Source organism: Pagrus major, chromosome 12 (assembly GCF_040436345.1).
Source record: "Pagrus major chromosome 12, Pma_NU_1.0".
Taxonomy (NCBI): domain Eukaryota; kingdom Metazoa; phylum Chordata; class Actinopteri; order Spariformes; family Sparidae; genus Pagrus; species Pagrus major.
Window position 1 is genome coordinate 13,671,329 of NC_133226.1, and position 18,866 is coordinate 13,690,194.

The 18,866-nt window shown below is 41.5% G+C and overlaps 1 protein-coding gene across 2 annotated transcripts in view; it reads right to left on the reverse strand.

The window, feature by feature from the left end:
• Window positions 1–2,050: 2,050 nt before the first annotated feature.
• The window catches only part of sardh (sarcosine dehydrogenase), a 46,241-nt gene continuing 29,425 nt past the window's right edge, over window positions 2,051–18,866 (reverse strand). Inside the window, exons 16-22 of one of the 2 annotated variants that reach the window (XM_073477552.1) lie at window positions 17,737–17,850; window positions 15,926–16,073; window positions 10,945–11,038; window positions 7,765–7,927; window positions 7,470–7,638; window positions 5,882–6,017; window positions 2,051–2,379 (exon numbers count right to left, since the gene is read on the reverse strand). In XM_073477552.1, the coding sequence (XP_073333653.1) occupies window positions 2,251–2,379; window positions 5,882–6,017; window positions 7,470–7,638; window positions 7,765–7,927; window positions 10,945–11,038; window positions 15,926–16,073; window positions 17,737–17,850 (953 nt within the window). In that variant the 3' untranslated portion in view covers window positions 2,051–2,250. The remainder of the gene's footprint in view (window positions 2,380–5,881; window positions 6,018–7,469; window positions 7,639–7,764; window positions 7,928–10,944; window positions 11,039–15,925; window positions 16,074–17,736; window positions 17,851–18,866) is intronic. The other variant, XM_073477553.1, reaches the window with a different exon arrangement.

Sequence of the window (18,866 nt, forward strand, 5' to 3'; positions counted from 1 at the left end):
AAATGCTGGAACACTGTTTTGCTGTGAAGCTCCAGAAATGTTTTGTGGACTACGAAACTTCACCCAACTTTCCATTATCTTGAGGGTGAGAAGTTAAAGACTGAATTTAAATTTTTGAACAAACTTATCCTTTAATTGTCAAATTAAGGCCTGTCCCAAAGAACTCAGACGGTCGATTCGGCATATGTTTTATCATTTTAATTACACAAGTCCTCCAATACAGTCCTACCATTCTCTGCTATGCTAAGTTCACATTTTGAACTGACAGTGTCACAGTAATTAATGAGGCGACAGCATTTTTCAGTGTGCTGATGCTTCACAGTAGAAGCAGAAGCAACTCTGCCCCCTGAACTGCTCGGAGGGTTTTACTGTAAAGCGGATGCACAAAATGTTGCGTTTGATTAAACAGCAAAACAAGACAAAGCATGAGCTCTTAATCATGTCTGAATTGGTAGATAGCCTTGTTACACAACAATGTATCTTTAAAAAAAACTAAAAGAATTAAGTTTGCAAACAGCACTGATTGCAGTTTATCATCGCGAAGCACAGCAGCGGGGGGACGGATCAGAAAAGAAGAGGGGTTTCTAACAGCTGCTTTCTGATAACTCCCCTTTTTCTGTCATTTTTCTCCGGCAGTGTTTTGTTCCCGGCTGGAACAAAGTGCCTCCGGGTGTTTTTTTCCTTCCTTTTACATCCAACTCTGATAAACACTCGGGCTGACTGCCTGTGATTTAGATACCATACAAACAAGTAAAACTCTGCTTTTAGTCAATGTTATCAGCACAAACATCAGTCTGTGTAATCTGACTCAAACTGCCTGAAGGCCTCGTGTACAGTTCGACGATACTTTGATTCCCTCATACGAGACTCTGTGGTCTCATGGGATGAATTAGAAATGAAACAATACAGCACTAAAATGTAATATAATATTGTGTACTGTCAGTACAAATATTAGTAACTACAACAGGTAGTAGCTGTAGTCTTCTCTTCGGCTCAACTACACAGAGGCCTGGGTCACTCATTGTGAATTTATGGCTTACTTTACACGCATAAATGCATGCGTTTCTTTTAGTACCATTATCAGCACTTGGGTTGCAAGGGAAACAGCTGTAGATGTTTCATAGAAAAAATTATCATCACACCTATAATACTGTCCTCAGGACCACTTCTGTGCCTGCTGCTAGTCCTTCATAGAGTTAGATTAAGATTTCCTGAGTTAAAAAAGGAGACCTATTTTGCTTTTTTCATTTTTCCTTTAGTGTTTAAATAGGCTGTTGTGCATGTAAAAGACCTTGAAAGTTAAAAAGATCAAAACAGAGGGGGAATACAGAGCTGCAGCACTGGACAGTACGAGGAAACCGATGTGTTTTTTGAGCACCAATGCATGTAGACCTAATCTAGTAGTAACCCAAAATAAAATTCTGAACCTGCAAATGAGCATAATATGTCTCCTTTAAGTCTTAGCACCGTTTGCATTGGAGGCATCGTCACCTCTTGAAATCTTCAATGACATGGACAGAATAAGGCCCCATTCGGAATTGGTGTGATTTGACTTTTGAAAGTTTGACATGAACAAGGGTTGTACGGTAATGTTTCTATTTATCGAGATGACAAATAAAGATAATGTGCTGTTATCTGACTCCTTGAGATCAATCTAGGGAAGGGTAAAAGCTTATTTAAAGTTAGCCTGATCTTGAGCTTGAATGGGTCTTTTCCAGTCCAGCCTGGTGTACTGGTATGAAGCCTTTCATTACTGGAGATAAGATTCAATTTGCTGATGAAGGTTCTCAGTCATCCAGGTCATGGTAATTCTAAGTGCTGTATCGTAGGCAACTGGACTTTTCAGTTTCATGGAGACGTTTCACCTCTCATTCAAAGACCCACAAGTGGCCCTAACGACTCTGTGAGGGAACACTTGCCTACGATACAGCACTTAGAAAGATTCAATTTGTTTTAACAGCAATACTACTGGCATGGTAGCATTCCCAAAAGAACACCGTTACTCGCAAAACTCGAGATTGGTAGAAAAACGTAGAGCTGAACAACAAGATTTTTATCAGCTCCTCTCTGACATGTTGATACAGATTTGTGATCATCTACATTTCAAATCATGTCTCCTCCATTTCCATTAAATCACAGATATAATATGAATAAAAATATCTACATTTGAGACACCTACATAGTATTTCACAGAGAGGTTTGGACTAAAACAGCTGCGTCTGGATGTCGCTTTCACATGTGTGGTCCTCCTCAAGCATAGATACCCTTGACGCGTTTATTCTCAGGGTCAAATGGAGATTTGAGGTGGGCCTTGGCCTTGTACGTCACGCCCATCCTCTCCAGGGTGAACTCGCCCGTCTTGATGAAATCGGCGCTCACCTGATGAAGACAGGAAGAGGGAGATTTAGTGAAAAGAAGAAGCAGAGGAGGGTGACCAGAGAAAAGAGAGAGGCAAGGAGAATTAAAATTTGGGGGGAGACGCTGGAGATTAAAACAGAGTGAAAATGAGATGACCCATTAATCCACACTCTTTGTAAAGACAGTGTCCCCGACTGGCACGGCACTCCACAGCGGACGATTTCACAGCGTTCGTGTCTGACAGAAGAGGACGGCGCAGGAGTTATAAAACACTGAAAGCAATTCACTTGCTCATGAGTCAATGTCAGCTCCCTCGTAACCCAGAGAGCTAATTTTCTCTGACTGACTCTCTTTTCCCTCCCTGCAGCTCTCCCACTGATCTGTCAATCTGTCTCTCTTTCCCTCTGTCATTCACACACACACACACACACGCGGAGCTCTCTCATCACCACTTAGTTTTGACTGCTTCCATGCTGCAGCCTTTAGAGGGAACAGCGATGTGACTATATCCATTTAACAACCTTATTCAGGGACAGAGCTGCCTTTACTGCAGTTTGGAGACATTACAGCAAAAGGTACGTACGACGTTGAAGTCCTCAGTGTAAATCAGACAAGGGCATTACTGTACACATGCTGCAATGATCTTAGCCTGAAGGTCAATTGACAAAAACATCCATAACTGACTTGTATTTGGCTGTATTCAGTGTTCCTTCACAATCCTCTGATATTCCAGCATTTCCAAGTGGTATTATTGTTGGCGCCGCTGTCACAAAGACAACGTGATCACTTTCAATTTTCCTCAGAGCTGAGAAACTACCGACAGACACTACATTTGTGTCCAAATTTCTGCGACAAAAATGATCAACACCACTTCAGAAATAAGAGAGAAGAAAGAAGCTCGTTCTCTGAGGAGGTCATAATTGTCATAATTTCATCTGGAGTAACAAAGGAGTTTGCTTTGCGCAAACAAGTAACCACAGCAGGGGTTGATGTTTATTCTTTCATTTAGTCTATATTAAAGACATGAAAGCAAGAGAGGGTTGTGCTATAAATGGAGCCTTCATTTCCCTGGGAGATTTCATACCCGGTGGCAGACAGAATTGCACAGTGAAAGTGAGGCTAATCTAAATAATGGTGGTGTCATTACCCTTACATAGGCAATCAACATTTAGTTTATAACAAGTTTAAGGAATGTTTTTCGATCCTGGTCCTGCATGTTTTAGACGTTTCCCTGCCCCGAGACACCTGATTCAAATGATCAGCTCGTCATCGAGCTCTGCTGAAGCCTGATAACGACTAATTGATTTGAATCAAGTGTGTTGAGCCGGGAAACATCAGAAACATGCAGGGCAGGAGTCCCCGAGAACACTGACTTAAAGCAATAGAAGTTGTCTATTGCCAGTTTAAGATAAAATGTTGTAAGTCTGCCTTCCTGCAAACCACTGATGCATTCACATTTGTATGTGATAAATGCACCATATTGACATTTTATAGTGACTTTCATATCGGGTGGAAGAGGAGATGGTGGTGGAGTTACAGTTGAAAAGGCTAACAAGCCAGACACCACAGTGTGAGACTGTGTTTTGACATTTCTTAGTGTGAAACCAGTGGATATCTTTGACCAAGGCCAAAACATGATCTTTTCAGAATCCTAACCAAGTGGTTTTTGTGCTTAAACCTAAGCAGAACATTAGCACAGCATTGTCACAACATAAAACTGAACCTAAAAAGGTTGCAAAATAAAGAAATGTAAAGTTTCACCATATCCACTGTTTGCAGAAACGTACTGTACATTGTCAACATTGTATTCTGACAGTTGAGTTGAAAAATAATCATTCGTGCATTTTTTTCACACATTTTTCACATCCAAATGTCCGTCTGTCTTTCCTCCTCCTGTGAAACACATCTTTGAAGACTCATCTTGCACTTATAGACATTCAGATAAATGTATCTTATCAAATACGATTTGGGACAACTAGCTAGCTATCTATAAGCTGCACTCGATCATTAGCTCATAGCAGCTGTAGCTAGCAGAGCACTATCATAATAGTAGGTGTGTGTTTGGGTGTCAGATGGCAGAGATTTGTGGTTGAGGGCTAATTTAACCAATTCACCTCCACCTGCTGATCTAACGACACAGTTGAGGGAGGTGTAGTTGGAGGCCAATGGACAGCCACTTACGAGCAATCCAATCACACGTGAGGAACCGGATTTAAATCCATCTTGTTATCATGACCTGCACACATTTTCCACAATGCATCCCATTATAGACATTTACAAACTGCTGTTTCACTGTGACTCATATGACATTTTCACATCATTATTTTGTGTTGTAGTGTACACATGCTTTACATTATAACCACTTCTGTTTCCAGGGAACACTGGGTACACTTGTTCAACACTTATGATGCATGTACAGTACTCGCTATAACAGCCAATGAAATTAGGGGTACATTTTAATGGTGTTCCCACTTCCTTAGTTACCACTGTGTCACTGAGCAGTACAATATTGAAATAAAGACAGAAATTTAGGACACAGAGCTGAAGAGAAGATGTAATCAGGACATGGGAGGGTAAAAGGAAGGAAGGAAGGAAGAGAAAGGAGAGACGACACCTCTCACTCACACACACTGACGCACACTTCTTTCTGCTGAAGCCAGTGATGTGATTGCAGGGGATGTGCTCTGTAATACTGAGTGACAGGAGAGTGGATCCGGTGTATGGTGTATGCATGTGTGTGTCTCTGTGCACATGTCCTCATTTGTGTGAGCGCAATTCCAAACTGAAGTGCTCGACAAAGCAGAGGGTCAATCCTCTTTGTTTTACTGGTCACGACTCGGGGAAGGATATTAAACCAATGAGCACGCAAACACAAAGGCCGACGTGCTACCACACGCAAACTCACACAAGATACGGATCTAAGTCCTCTGACAAATCACAGAAGGATTGTTCTATTTTTCAGTCTAAAAAACTGCCTTTGCCTTTGAGCACACCGCTTCAATAACTTTTTGTGTCTCTCTTGCTGCTTCCACCCTCCTGTTTGATGTTCCATCTGTTATTCTGTGTGTGTCTGTGTTATCATCACACACACATACACACACAAGAAAACTGTACACTGGCCAATAAAACTTATTATTCAGCGTGAAGTGAGTGGTGGGACGTGACAGAGAGCTGATAATACCTGAAGTGCCTATGAAGAGGAGACTAATAAACCTACCAGCTCACACGCTTTTATGCAAAAACACAACCACATATATAGTACTTTGTTTTACTGGTTTATGTACTCATTCAAAGAATTATTAAAATAAGATATGGTGTACCCAAATTTAAGATTCTACCATAGTTAAATCAGATAATATCACCAGGCTGGCAAAAACATTTTCTTGATTTAAGAAAAATGAGGCAGGAAATGAGACAAAACGATGAAGAAAATAAACATGTTAAACACAGAACACTTAAGGAGGGAACTGATAGGGATACAGTGTGTGTGTATGTGTGTAAATGTTGTTATTAAGGTCTTTACCACTCCTCCATCGGGGTGGCGGATATATCCATAACCAATGGTTTTGTCGATAAAGAAGCCATAGTCAGAACGCCGCAGGTGACCAATGGGGACGCCGTTACGGAAAACGGCCTCCAGACCGAACATTGGTACTTTCCTGAGAGGAGAGAGAGAGAGAGAGAGAGAGAGAGAGAGAGAGAGAGAGAGAGAGAGAGAGAGAGAGAGAGAGAAGGGAGTGTTTAATTACATGCAAACAAACACCACGCATGCCTTTTCACAAAATCAACTTGTTTGATGCAGTTTAATCCAGAGCATATTTAATTCAATGTGCGCAGTAACATGTAGAGAAGTGTGTAACGTAGACTCCAACACAGCAGACTTCCTCCTGCACGCACAAGATTTAGCTGCATATGCGAACACACGCACAACTACACAAATTCACAATGATGACGACTGTCAGGCCCAAACACAATATGCCAACTTTAATAAAAACACCACTCTTTCACATAAAAAAATGTTAACAAAAATTGCTGTTTTTGTGTGCACAGAAAAATGTTTGAGCCTGGTTTGATTCATTTAAGGAGTTTGTAAAACTCATTTGTGGATGTAACTCTCCAGCTGAAGATTAAAAATTAATAATAACCAAACTACCAGTTGATTTTTGTCTGAAAACACATGAAAACATTCAAAATATCTGACTTGATTTAGATTCTAACAGGAAAGGAACGAAATTTCAGTTTGGGTCTTGTCTGTAAAATGTGTAAAAATCCACAGCAGGGTAATTAACTGCTTCTCCACGCTGTTACATCTGTTATATCTGGGGCTCAGACATCCATGCCACCATGAACATGGCCTTTTACTAATCAGCATTTCATTTACTCACTGCACATTTGGTAAATGCATTAATATTAAAAGGTCCAGTGTGTTAGCTAACCGAAAAGTTGCAAGCAAACTTGCGTACACTGTCTCACCTGCAAAAATACATTTACGTATTTGCAACATTTTGGTACTAGACCTTCTTAGCCATCTTGGAGGAGTCCATCCAAGGTAATGAACTATTCTGCCTGATGAAGGTCTCGTGCAATAAGTGTGTTTTTGCAAGTGTGCAGGAGTTTGCTTGCAACTATGAGTCCACTCGTCCCTCTCCTACACACCTGGTTTATCAAAAAGAAGTGCAATGTATATTTTCGATTTTGAACTAACTGAAGCCCCCTCATCGCACCCTTCCTTATGATGGCTGCTAAAACACTAGAGTCAGTGTGTGGTTTGTCCCTTCTGGGCTACTGTAGAAACATGGCAGACTCTGTGGAAGAGGCTCCACTCCATCTGTAGATATGAAAAACTCATTCTATGCTAATGAAAACATAATTATGAATATTATATTCCATTTCAGATCCTCTTAAATCCTGCCCACTGGACCTTTAGGGCTTCTGTTATCCGAGTAAAATTTGCTAAATTATTGAAGGTCACTGGATCAGAATCCATTGAAAAGAATGAAAGGAGTGGCTACTACGCCTACGATGCTCACATTTTCTGTTATCCTACAGACAACTTGCCCTGTTGATTCATTTTTTTCAAACTAGCACATAATCTGAGGCTTTTTACTGACTCATCAATGGTGAAGCAGACGATGCGCCTCCTCAGTCCCTCCTCCTTCTGTTTCTCCAGCCTATCACGGCCCTGGAACGGGATCGAACTCTTCAGTTTGCAGGTGAAGGCTAGCCCCGCCTCCAAGGGTGTGTCGTCTGGGCGAAGGTCAGCGTGCCAATGTCTGTACCCTAATAAAGAGAGGAAGACAAAATACATTGGCTATAAAAAGCACTAGAAGAAAGGTGGAGGACTATTCATTCTGATCAACAGGTGGTTCAAGCTGAGGTTTACTTATTTATGACCTCTAAAGGTACCTTTCTCTATGCTGAGTGAGTCGATGGCCCTGTAGCCTGAGTTGATGATGCTGTGCTTTGCGCCGGCAGCCATGACAGCATTATAGACAGGAAGGCAGGAGTCTTTGGGAATGTGCAGCTCCCAGCCGAGCTCTCCAACGAACGAAAGACGCATAGCTCGCACCTGGACGAGAGAGGGGTTAGAGAGGAGGGCTTAGTGATCTGGAGAGAGGCCAAGCTGCCACGCGTCTGCTCGTTCTCACTCACACACAAAGAAAACAGATTTAGAATAGAATAGATGCAAGGATAAGATAAGGGGCACACAGAGAGGGGAACAGGGAAGCTGTAATCTCCCTTTTGAAATGGATGTTGCGCCAAAATGCTGAAAGATTTTGAAAGACACCTCTGGGGGTTAGAGGTAAAAATGACAAAAAGAAGATTAAGGAGGGGGAGAGAAATAAGAATAGAGAAATGGTGTCGAGAAGCAGACTGAGACGAGGTGAAACGTGGAAGAATCACAGACAAGAAAATTTGACGGACAAGAAAATTAAGGCAAAAGAAAAAGGGGAAATGTTAATAAACCCAGGTGTTATTCTCACTATTGTGTCCATTATTAATATAGGTCATGAAAACATGACAAACACAATGAAGCCAGAGCGGCATCAAATGGGGCAAAGAGAGCGAACCTCCCACAGCTTTACAAAATAAGCTCAATTTAACAGATATCATCAAAAATGTGTCCTTCCAACCACAAGTAAACACAGAAAATAGCGCCTTAGAAATCCCCGTAGCTGCTGTAGTGCACTGCTCAGCAGCTGGGGAACAATTACACACAACTAGAATCTGTTTATCATATTTTGGCAATCCACAAAAACTGCACACTGCAACTTGTCATTTTATTTTTGCGACTCAGAAGACTTGCAGACACAAACTGACATCCTGCGTTTTCGTCTACATCTCTAGGATACATGCTGCAGCCTCACTCTCATGCAAGGAAGCTGGTGTGTGCACACTGATACGGCAGACAAGAAGTGGGATTTGAGATGATTAGGTAGCTACATTCACAAAAAAAAACAATGTGGGAATAACACCCAGGTTGAAAAATAGCAGAATGGTTAGGGTGCAAAATAATATATAGTAGGGCTGCATGATATAATAAAAAAACAAACAAAACAAAAACATTGTGATATGATACATGATTAGTGGGGATTAGGCCTGGGGGAAAAACGATAGCAATATGCATCAGCGATACATGTCATCGATAGCATTAAGAAAATAGTTCAATAAAATGTTTGATAGTTTCACGTGTATGCATTAATTGCAAACAAACTTGACAGCACACGACAAATATCATGTCATGATATTGACATATCCCTTGATAATGGAGCGAGCTATGAGTGACACGCAAACAGCAAATCATTTAACAGGCGAGTAGTTGCATGATCGCCATATCAGGACACTGGTGTATGTAAACTGTGAAGGAAGCAGGTAAAACAACAAACTTATTTTACAACCTTAGCTGCTTCCACCAATTGGAGTACACAACATGCTGTCAATCACAACCATCTACATCTGCTGCAAACAAACTACATGCAGTCCACAAGGGAGAGGTACTCAGCTGCAACACCGTTGTCGTACTAACATGTAAAAATGCTGCCTGTGTGCCTTGATTAAGAGGCAAAATTTATATTAAACAGGTTAAATTGCACCTTTTTTTGCCAAGTCTTTGACCAATAGTTATCGATATCAACTGATATGAAACTTTTCAGTTGATGTGACATTTGTTGGGGTCTGTACCAAACAAACATGTTTTCTTACATCTGGTCAGGTCATCTCTGCAGCACTACAGTACTTCATTTAGATGCTGGTTTGTCTCACATTTTATCAAAAAATTGCACCTTCTGCGATTTGGACATGCTACTTAGCCATATTGCGATTTCAGTCATATTGTGATTAATTGTGCAAAAAGAGGCAAAGCTACTGTAAAGAGAAAAGAAAAGAAAGCGAGTGAGAAAATATGTAAGGGAGTAAAAAAGGAGGAGAGAAAAACTCTCTCCAACAGTTTCCCCAGTGGGTGCTGTGACAGCCAGGCCATCTGGCCAGCCAGGGATCACCCTGGGCCCCATATGTACACTATGAAACTCTGGGGAGGACAGTACATGTAAGCCCGAGCTTACGCACAACACACACACTCAAGCAGATACACAGGCGACAAACTCAAACACACAGAAACACATGCATGCCTCATGCAGGCTGTCACTCATACATTTCCCAGGCAAACATCAAACACAGACGCACACACAGCACAGGCATGAGTACAAACATGCATATAAACATGACTTCATGTGACTTAACACGCATGCCAGCACCATCGCTTCAACCAACTGGTGAGGAAGAGAGCGAAACGGAAGGAGTCTAATGAGCTATGAGGGGAGCAGAGGGCAGAGAGAGAGCTCTGTTCTCGCAGCAGTGCAGCCATTAAAATGTCACCCAGACAAGGCCGGCAACCAGCTGGAACACGGCGCGAGCACAACGCGCACACACAAATGCACAAACACAACTGCAGAGCTGTGAGAAGACGCGGACTGCAATCACCGGAGCGTTGCATAATTCATGCAAGAGCAGCTAAGACAGAGGGAGTGTGTGTGTTTGTGGACATATGTGTCGCCGCGTGTGCCGGTACAACATGCTCTTTTTGATCCGAGGCCAGGAACAGTGTAGAGGTCAACCTGAGAGGCTGAGGCGACCTCACAGCATTATTGTGAGAGAAATGAATGCATACGGCTCAGTATAAATATATGATTTCCCCCATGCTCATAAACAACAGCATTTAAAACTTTGTTTTGAGTTGTTGTCGACCTCAGGGGAAGACGAAGAAAGAGACAGAAGACGGAGAAAAGGTAGAGAAAAACAAAACATTTGGACAGACTTGACATCTAAATAAGTCAAAAGGATGCCTTGAGACATTCCATCTGTCCCTCACACACAGAAACACACGCAGACACACACACACACACACACAGTCTACAATCTCTGTTGACTGAACCTTTAAAAATTATAAACGGGTTTCACTCATCAGCAGCAGTGATTTGCATACATTTAGCACATATTAGCACTGGCAGGGTTATTTTGAAACTGACAAATGTACCACATCCAATTACAGTGGAAAGTAAGTGTGCGTGTGTGTGTGTGTGTTCTCACCTGATGCCCTGCTGCGTTGACAACTTTGTGGGTAGAGAATGGGAAAGCCTCGTTGCTCAGGTCTGTGTCCAGCACCTCCTGAAGCACCTCTCGGCTGCACATGGAAGAAACCCATACACACCATAAACGGGGATCAGATCAGTATATTTTGCAACACAGCTCTGCATATGGTGTGACTGAAGTAACTTCATCTGAATGCTTTCAGATTTGTCTTTAAAGCTGCTACGAGGAACTTTTATCTTTTTTGTCGATTCATTTTTAGCATTTGAATTCTGCTTATCTCAGAAACTATTATGCACATAGTTCAAACAAGTTATTGGGTATCTAGAAATATTTTGGATCAACATGTTTTGCGCTCTTATTTTCTAAAATGTGATGAAAAATTATACACTTAGAACTTTGATCTTTTATTATGGTTTATTGACTTACGTAACCTTTTAGCTTGGGTTGTACAGATTTTAGGGATACGAGCATTTGAAGGTACCGCAAGAAATTGCATCACAACGAGCAAAAAAATACCAACGTAGGTATTGTTGAACTATTAATAGTGAAGCGTTCAAACGTTTAAACACAGCTGTTTGCATAACGGATGCATGACAATGAGGTACTATATCTATTTTTAGCTATGTAAGATTAATAACTGTATTATGATGATGGTGAAACAAAAACTTTGTTTTAGTGCTGTAACATATCACCACGATAATATGATATATAATAACTATATAATTGTCAACTTTCTCACAATGGTCTCTTTGGCTTATGTACGTCATGTAAAGGCCTCAGTATTTAACTGAGACTGTTTCATAACCTCGTTTTACATTTAAATTTAAATAAAGTATTTCAACAAAACATAACAAAACAACAGCAGCCTGTTCTGTTATATTTGCTGTTGAATTGTATCATCTCTCCTTCTCCCACAAACACACGCTCACACACGCTAAAATCAATATTACATAAAGATGAGTCAACAGAAAAAAGGGACTAAGTTTAGCTTACTTTGCTTCTTGTATGTCTGTGAGTGGGCAGGTAGAGGCCGTTTCTGGAAGATATTTTTGTAACAGCGTGGCAGGAAGCCAAGGTTCAGGTTACCGTTTGTGTGTACCTTACATGCTTGTACATCTGTGTTGGCGTCAAGCAATCGATGCTGTCGTAGTTGGATGTAGAGACGTGTGCACACGGGAACGGACTTATGCGAAACAACATTTCTTGCATATATGCACGTGCACGCGAGTGTGATGCAAAGGCTGATGTTTCCTCCGGGCTGTCCTCCAATTTTCTGTCCTCCCTTAAGTGTTTGTACACTGGACTCAAGAGCCTAAGAGCGAGGCCAATTAGCTATATATAATCAGTGAAAGGCTTTGTGTGTCTGTATGTGTGTGTCTGTATGTGTGTGTGTGTGTGTGGTGGTGGTGGGGGGGTCTTGCAACCACCAATTTGTTTCTCTGACTTGCCACTTAACTGAGGCTCTCAGCTGTGGATCACAGGATGCATACACACACATACAAACAGAGCTCTCTTACAGAATATCACATAATTCCATATATTATAAATAAGGTTCATAATTACAAAGCAAGTGACAGAGCACCAGTTTCACCCTTTGGAGCTCGCTGCCAAACTGCGCGAGAGAGAAAAAAAAAAACTGCAAGTTTACACACTCCCCCTCTCTCTGGAGAATTGGAATGAGACTTTCACTCTGGGAGAGAAAACAGAGACATTTCCATAAACGCTGCTAATTTTCTCTCTCCTCAAGCTTTAAAGAGATCAATTTGCTTCATCAGACAACAAAACCCAAACATTGGAGGGTCAATTTTCTGCAATTTCTCATATGTGGCAGCAACAATGACGAGGAGCTGAGGATTATTACGGTGCTGTGCCGACACAGGCAATGCCAATCTTGTTTGTATTACCAACACACATCCACGGCCGCAAACACTCTGAAGCTGAGTGCGCTTTGGATGCTCAAGAAAAGTCGTTGAGTTCCATAATCAGCATCCTATTGTGCGTGTCTATCTATAATGAAACACATACATATATCTGCCTACTGCTGCTAGTGACGCACTCATTTCAGGTTTGACGTAAGCAACATAAACGAGAGGAGAGGGATGAAAAAATCTGGAAAAGGGGAAGAGGAGACTGCGGAGAGTAGGGAGGACTGGGGAGGAGAGATGAAAGAGGCTGGATAAGATCTAACAGAGACGGAGAGAGAAAAGAAACTTAGGAGGACAGAAGATGAGAAAAGCCTCAAGGAGAAAGAAATCGACACAGCCCACACAGTGGCCTAACCCTGCTGCTGGTGAGGAGGAAGAACAAAGACGGAGGACGGGGGGGTGGGGAGGAGAGGAGGTGAGAGGGAGAGAAAAGATAGATGAGGAGTTCAGGTAAAGGTGGCCCGGCTTGCCCTTTGAGGAGAAGAAAAGGAAAGCTGTAGGAAGCCAGAAGAAAGTGACAAGCTTGGACTACTTCCCATGTCCGAATGTGCAGCAACACTTTCCCCCGTGTAGTACAGGATTTCTCAGGCGCAGATAAAGAAATCAATGGATGATGGGTCTGACAGGTGAGGGTAAAAAAGAATACTGAAATCTGCAACTTAAGATCCCTGCACAATTATGATAAACTGCACAACTTCACGAGATTTAATATAAAGACAGTATATCTGCTGAAGAGAGTTTTTGACATTTAGTCCTGGAGAGTCATCACTGCAGCGTTTACACTGAGGAGTCATCATGGCAGACAGAACAGGTGACAAGATTTGATTATATTGGAAATTTGTAATTTATTACGGAAATGAATTGCAACACTAGACTCAAGGGTCAAGAGGCCTTGAATTAAACACCAGTATCTACTATTATAGTTATATAGTTACATTTCTGCATTAATCCAATGAGAACTGTAGTGTTCCTCTCCTTTATGACAGCCTACAGTGCAGCACTTCACTGCATATGTGAGTGACTATTAGTGTCTGAAGTTGAAAAATGATTTGGTCACACTGGCGTGAGTTCAGACACAGACGTTGGCAAAATACACTGATTCACTAAACTCTGACACGAACAAATCTCTCCTCTCCGTGCCTGATTTACTCAGCAAATAGAAGCGTGCAAAACATTCAGGTAGCACCCGCTCATTTTTAACCGGTGCTGACTGTCGCTTTCGCTGGTTAAAAGGACAAATGTTGCTGGCAGCAGATCACATCAGCTGTCACTAAATCAACGTTGAATCAGAGTGTAAGAGGATAAAAGGCCAAAGTTTGATGTCTGTTGGTATTAGTGATTTCTGTAGCCGGTGTTTGTGCTTGGTACCAAAGATTTTGAGCGGACTGAAAAAACCAACAGAGTGATATGTCTTCTCTCAGACTGCCCTACATCAAGTTTAACTTTCATTCATATCAAAACTTTTTGAGCCAGGACATTCAGTATTTGCATCAGTTGGATCACAGTATAATAAGTGTCAAGTTGAAAAGGCTACAACTGTCATTTCAGTCGGATACATATTTTATCACGGTTTAGATGAATATATGTTTTCATCTGTATCAGAAGTTACCAAATAATATACGGAGTTGGATTGGGATCGGCTATAGATGTAAAATAGAGCTAGATACGTGACCCAAAGATGGCACTTGTTCAGTCAAGAATTGCTCACTTGGCCCGTACACCAGAAAGGCTTATTGGGGTCTGGGTTTACTTCCTGGTTATACGGCCCACTGAGTATGTGTAGTAGCGTTTCTCTGGCTCAGCCCAAATACTTCACATTGTGATGTAAATCACTTTTCTTGGCTCGAAAACTTTGCAGACAGAAAACCTCCATGGATTATGTTTTATGGGGAAATGCTTTTGGCTGCCGAGGAATTTTTTTATGCAATACTGTAAATGAACAATGGGCAAAACTGGAAGCAAGGCTAAGTGGCTCAGAAAACCTTCCTGCTGGTGGCACTAGAGGACCTAGAATGAATGAAATAAGTCCATCTGATCAGTTCATCTTTCAGTCATAGTCGACATTTGTACCAAATTTAAAGAGATTCCCTCAAGGTATTCTTGAGAGATCGCGTTCACAAGAATGGGACGGACAGACGTGTGGGCGTACATATGGACGGACGGACAACTTGAAAATATAATGCCTATGGCCGCGGCTGTTGCTGGTGCAGAGGCATAAATATCAAAGGAGCACTTAAGTCAGTAGGTTTCATCCTCTGGAGACCACGAATGTCTGTAGAAAATGTCATGGCAATCCCTAATGTTGAGATCTTTCAGTCCTGGCCTGAGTATTGGACTGACCGACATACCTAGCTACGCTGCTAGCAAAGCTAAAAATGACCATTTGATGGTTGAATCCACTCAAGCAGAGGTTCATTTGGAATAATGTCACATTTAGGTCCATATAAGTCTGAAGCCAGTGGCTCTTGCTTCTACGAGGCTTCATTTCTTCCAAGTCCATCTATGATTCAGGCTTTTAAACACATGGACCTCTAACCCCAGGTGTAAACTGTTGTTGAGACAGAGAGTGCAACTGCTCTGAGTAATCTTCATCATTATCGCTCACTCAGATGAAAAATAGATTTGAATTTACTCTGTGGCATCATGAAAAAGTCGCCAGCTACGTTAAACTGCACAATTACCCTTGAGCCTCTCTGCCTCCGTCGGCTGTTTTCAATCCAACTCCGTCCCTGCACTCACTCACCTCTAATGCCTATGGCCAAGTCTTGAGAATGGGCTCTTAACCTTCTCTGCTCTCATCGATCCAGCAGCTCGTCTTTCAGTTTCCCCCCCTCTTGTGTCCACGATGTGAATCATAACCCATCTTTAGACCAATCAGTTACCTTCTTCTTTTTTCCTCTCTCCTCTCCACCACTCTTTTCCCTCACTCACTGCTGTTGTCCTTTTCTCACCTGGATGTATAAATCATGACAATGTCTCTCCCCACCCCCCCTCCCTTCCACCTCCCTTCCACCTCCCTTCCACCTCCCTTCCACCTCCTTTTCTTTCCCCACCTCTTGGGTCCCTGGATGCTGATCATCCCCATGTCCTCAGAGTGGTCCGTCAGCTGGCAGTGGAAGCCTTGGTCCTGAAGAACCGTTCTAATGTGGTTCCAGTTGTGTTCTGCTACACCGCCTCCGATGGCAAGGTAGTATGCATCACCTGGAGCAAACGGAGGGAAAGGAAAGGAATAAGGAGTGATTAAAGGAAGTATGACGGATGGAATATCAGAGAAATACAAGAACTGACAGAAAACTTTTAAATGAAATGCATAACAACAATGCTTTTAGCTAAATTCTTACATATTGCCCCTTTAATTAAGTAACCAACCATCCAGCACTTCAGGTTAGCTCTGCTGAAGGGCAGGCTTTTCTCGATGGCATCTCAATTTAAAATAAACACTTTTCCACCACAGCCAAGTACAAATAAAAGTTTGTTTTTGCTAAATTTCAGCTGATGTAGAATAATAATTATAATTTGATTTCTATAACTCTTTTCAGCTTAAAAAAAACGTGAAAGGAAATCACAAGAACAGCAAAGTACAGGCACACAATTAAAAGACAGGAAAAGGTAGTTGAGCTGAATGAAATAAACAAATAAGACTAGCTGTCCGGCAAAAATGGAAATCTGTAAAAGTGTGTCTTAAGATGGGAGTTAAGAAATAGTGTCAGCAGATCAAACATTAACTGGAAGACCGTTTCAAAGATGAGGTGCCAATACAGCAAAAGCTCCATCACCTTTTGGCCTTAACCTTGACTGTAGAACAGCTCGTAGACATACCCAGCAGATCCAAATTTAAGAGGCCTAAAGTCAGGCATTAGGAGTTAAGAGTTCACTGGTGTACTCTGGCCTCTGGCCACATAAAGCCTTGTAAGTAATGAGGAGGATTTTAAAACATATTCTAAGAGACATGGTTAAGCAGTAAAAGCAGGGTGATGTGAGAGTCCAGCTGCAGGGTTCTGCACAGTCTGAAGTTGAGCTACAACTCGGAGAAAAAAAAGATAACATTGCTCTGATTTCTGAAATATTCTAGAGTCTGTAGTAACATGATTGAACAGTTTTGTTGTGTTCTGTCTAAAGCTCAGCTCACTGTTGATGATGACACCCAGGTCATTCACAGTGACCTTAATATGTGGGGGACCAAGCAGTTGCTGGACTTGGATTTGATTATAGAAGTGGTCCAGCCGATGATAAGTGCCTTTTTTTTCTCCATCAGAGTTAAAATGCATAAAGTTTTAGTGCAGATTTCCTGCAGTTTCATTTTTTTCTGGCATATTGAAAATGATGGAAAAAACTGGTGGATGAAGACAGACATAGAAAAGTAAATATAATGACTGAATGGCAAACACAACAACAGATGCAGTCCGATAAAGCAGAGCAAAAAGATTGTTTTCAAATAGACAAAATTACAAAGATATTTTGAATTGAAATGACAGAGGACAACAACAAAGTGAAGAGAAAGAATAATAGAAGAAAGAAGAATGAATACACAACAGATATACAGTACAGGTAGACAGACTGGGAGACAAAACAATAAAGAGAACAGAGCAAAACAATAAATCCAAAATAAGATACAACAGAATGAAAGATAAATCCGACAACTGTTAAAACACAACAGTGACGGAAGAATAAACAGAGGAATAACAGTGAGAGGGCAGGAGATATAAACAGGCGAGCAGATAATTATGCTTACACACACACACACACACACACACACACACACACACACACACACACACACACACACACACACACACACACACACACACACACACACACACACACACACACACACACACACACACACGTTTTCTCTGTTTCTCACCATTGGACTGTGGTGCCAGGGGCAGGTTGGCAGCACCAGGCTCCAGTCTGCTCACTGTTAGGTCAGCCTCCGCCCCTCCTCTCTTATTCAGCATGCAGGTATACACAGTGGAGCCTGAAACGCACACAAACACCAACATTAACAATTAATTCTCGTGGCGGGCTTTGTAGGCCAATTTAAAGTGTGCAGTCTGTTGGAACCGAGCCGATGGAAGTCTCCGAATGAAAAATGAGCCCAGATCTGAGGTCAGGCTTCTGTGTGTAACTGAGTCTTTGTGAGTAATCCAGTTTGTAAGCCTTTGTGTGACTGTGCGAGTGTTAATGAGAATGAATTTTTAATACACTCAAGTGTACTTACACTTCTTTCACATCTTTGTTGTTTTAAAGGGGCAATCATTATTAATCTCATTATCAGTGACGGCAAGATTGTATAAAGCTGCTTTTACTTTTGTTTTATTTTGTTTTTTTATTTACTTTTTGTTTGTTTGTTTTATTCATTTTACATTAATATGTGTAACTGCCACTCACAGACCTGCTTTGCTAACTAACGCTTTGCCTCTTTTCACCATTTCTCTCATTGCTTTTCTGTTTTATGTACTGTATGTACCGTTTTTGAAAAAATTAAAAAATAAATATGAACGTCTTCTTTTTGTAAAAGTGTTGCCAAGGAAACAACTGAAATGTTACCCTCATTGAATGTGACTTCTGAGAACATCGCTTTAAGATATTCATAATGACAACATCATAAAAATGATTTTCTAATGAATAAAGTTTATATCTAATCACAAGGGACAAAATAATAACATTTCCGTCATCCACTGGCCAAAGGAGCTGATGGCCGCGGTGACATGCTAATATGTGGCTGTCCCTTCGGTCAACTCTCATTTGAATGAGTGATTGATGTTAGTGCTTCTTTCTATCATTACAGAAAAGGGGGGTGTCATGTGTGAGCGAAACACAAATTGGCCTGCTGAGATGTTAAATATTCTTAGAGCGTGTGACCACAGTGTGACCACTGTAATAGCTGTATAATAAGAACTGTGAGCACGAAAAGGCGAGTGACTGACAAAGAGGCTGAGGGCGCACTGTCAGAGAAAAAGGGTTTGTTTTTTCAAGTAACTAACTTCCTAA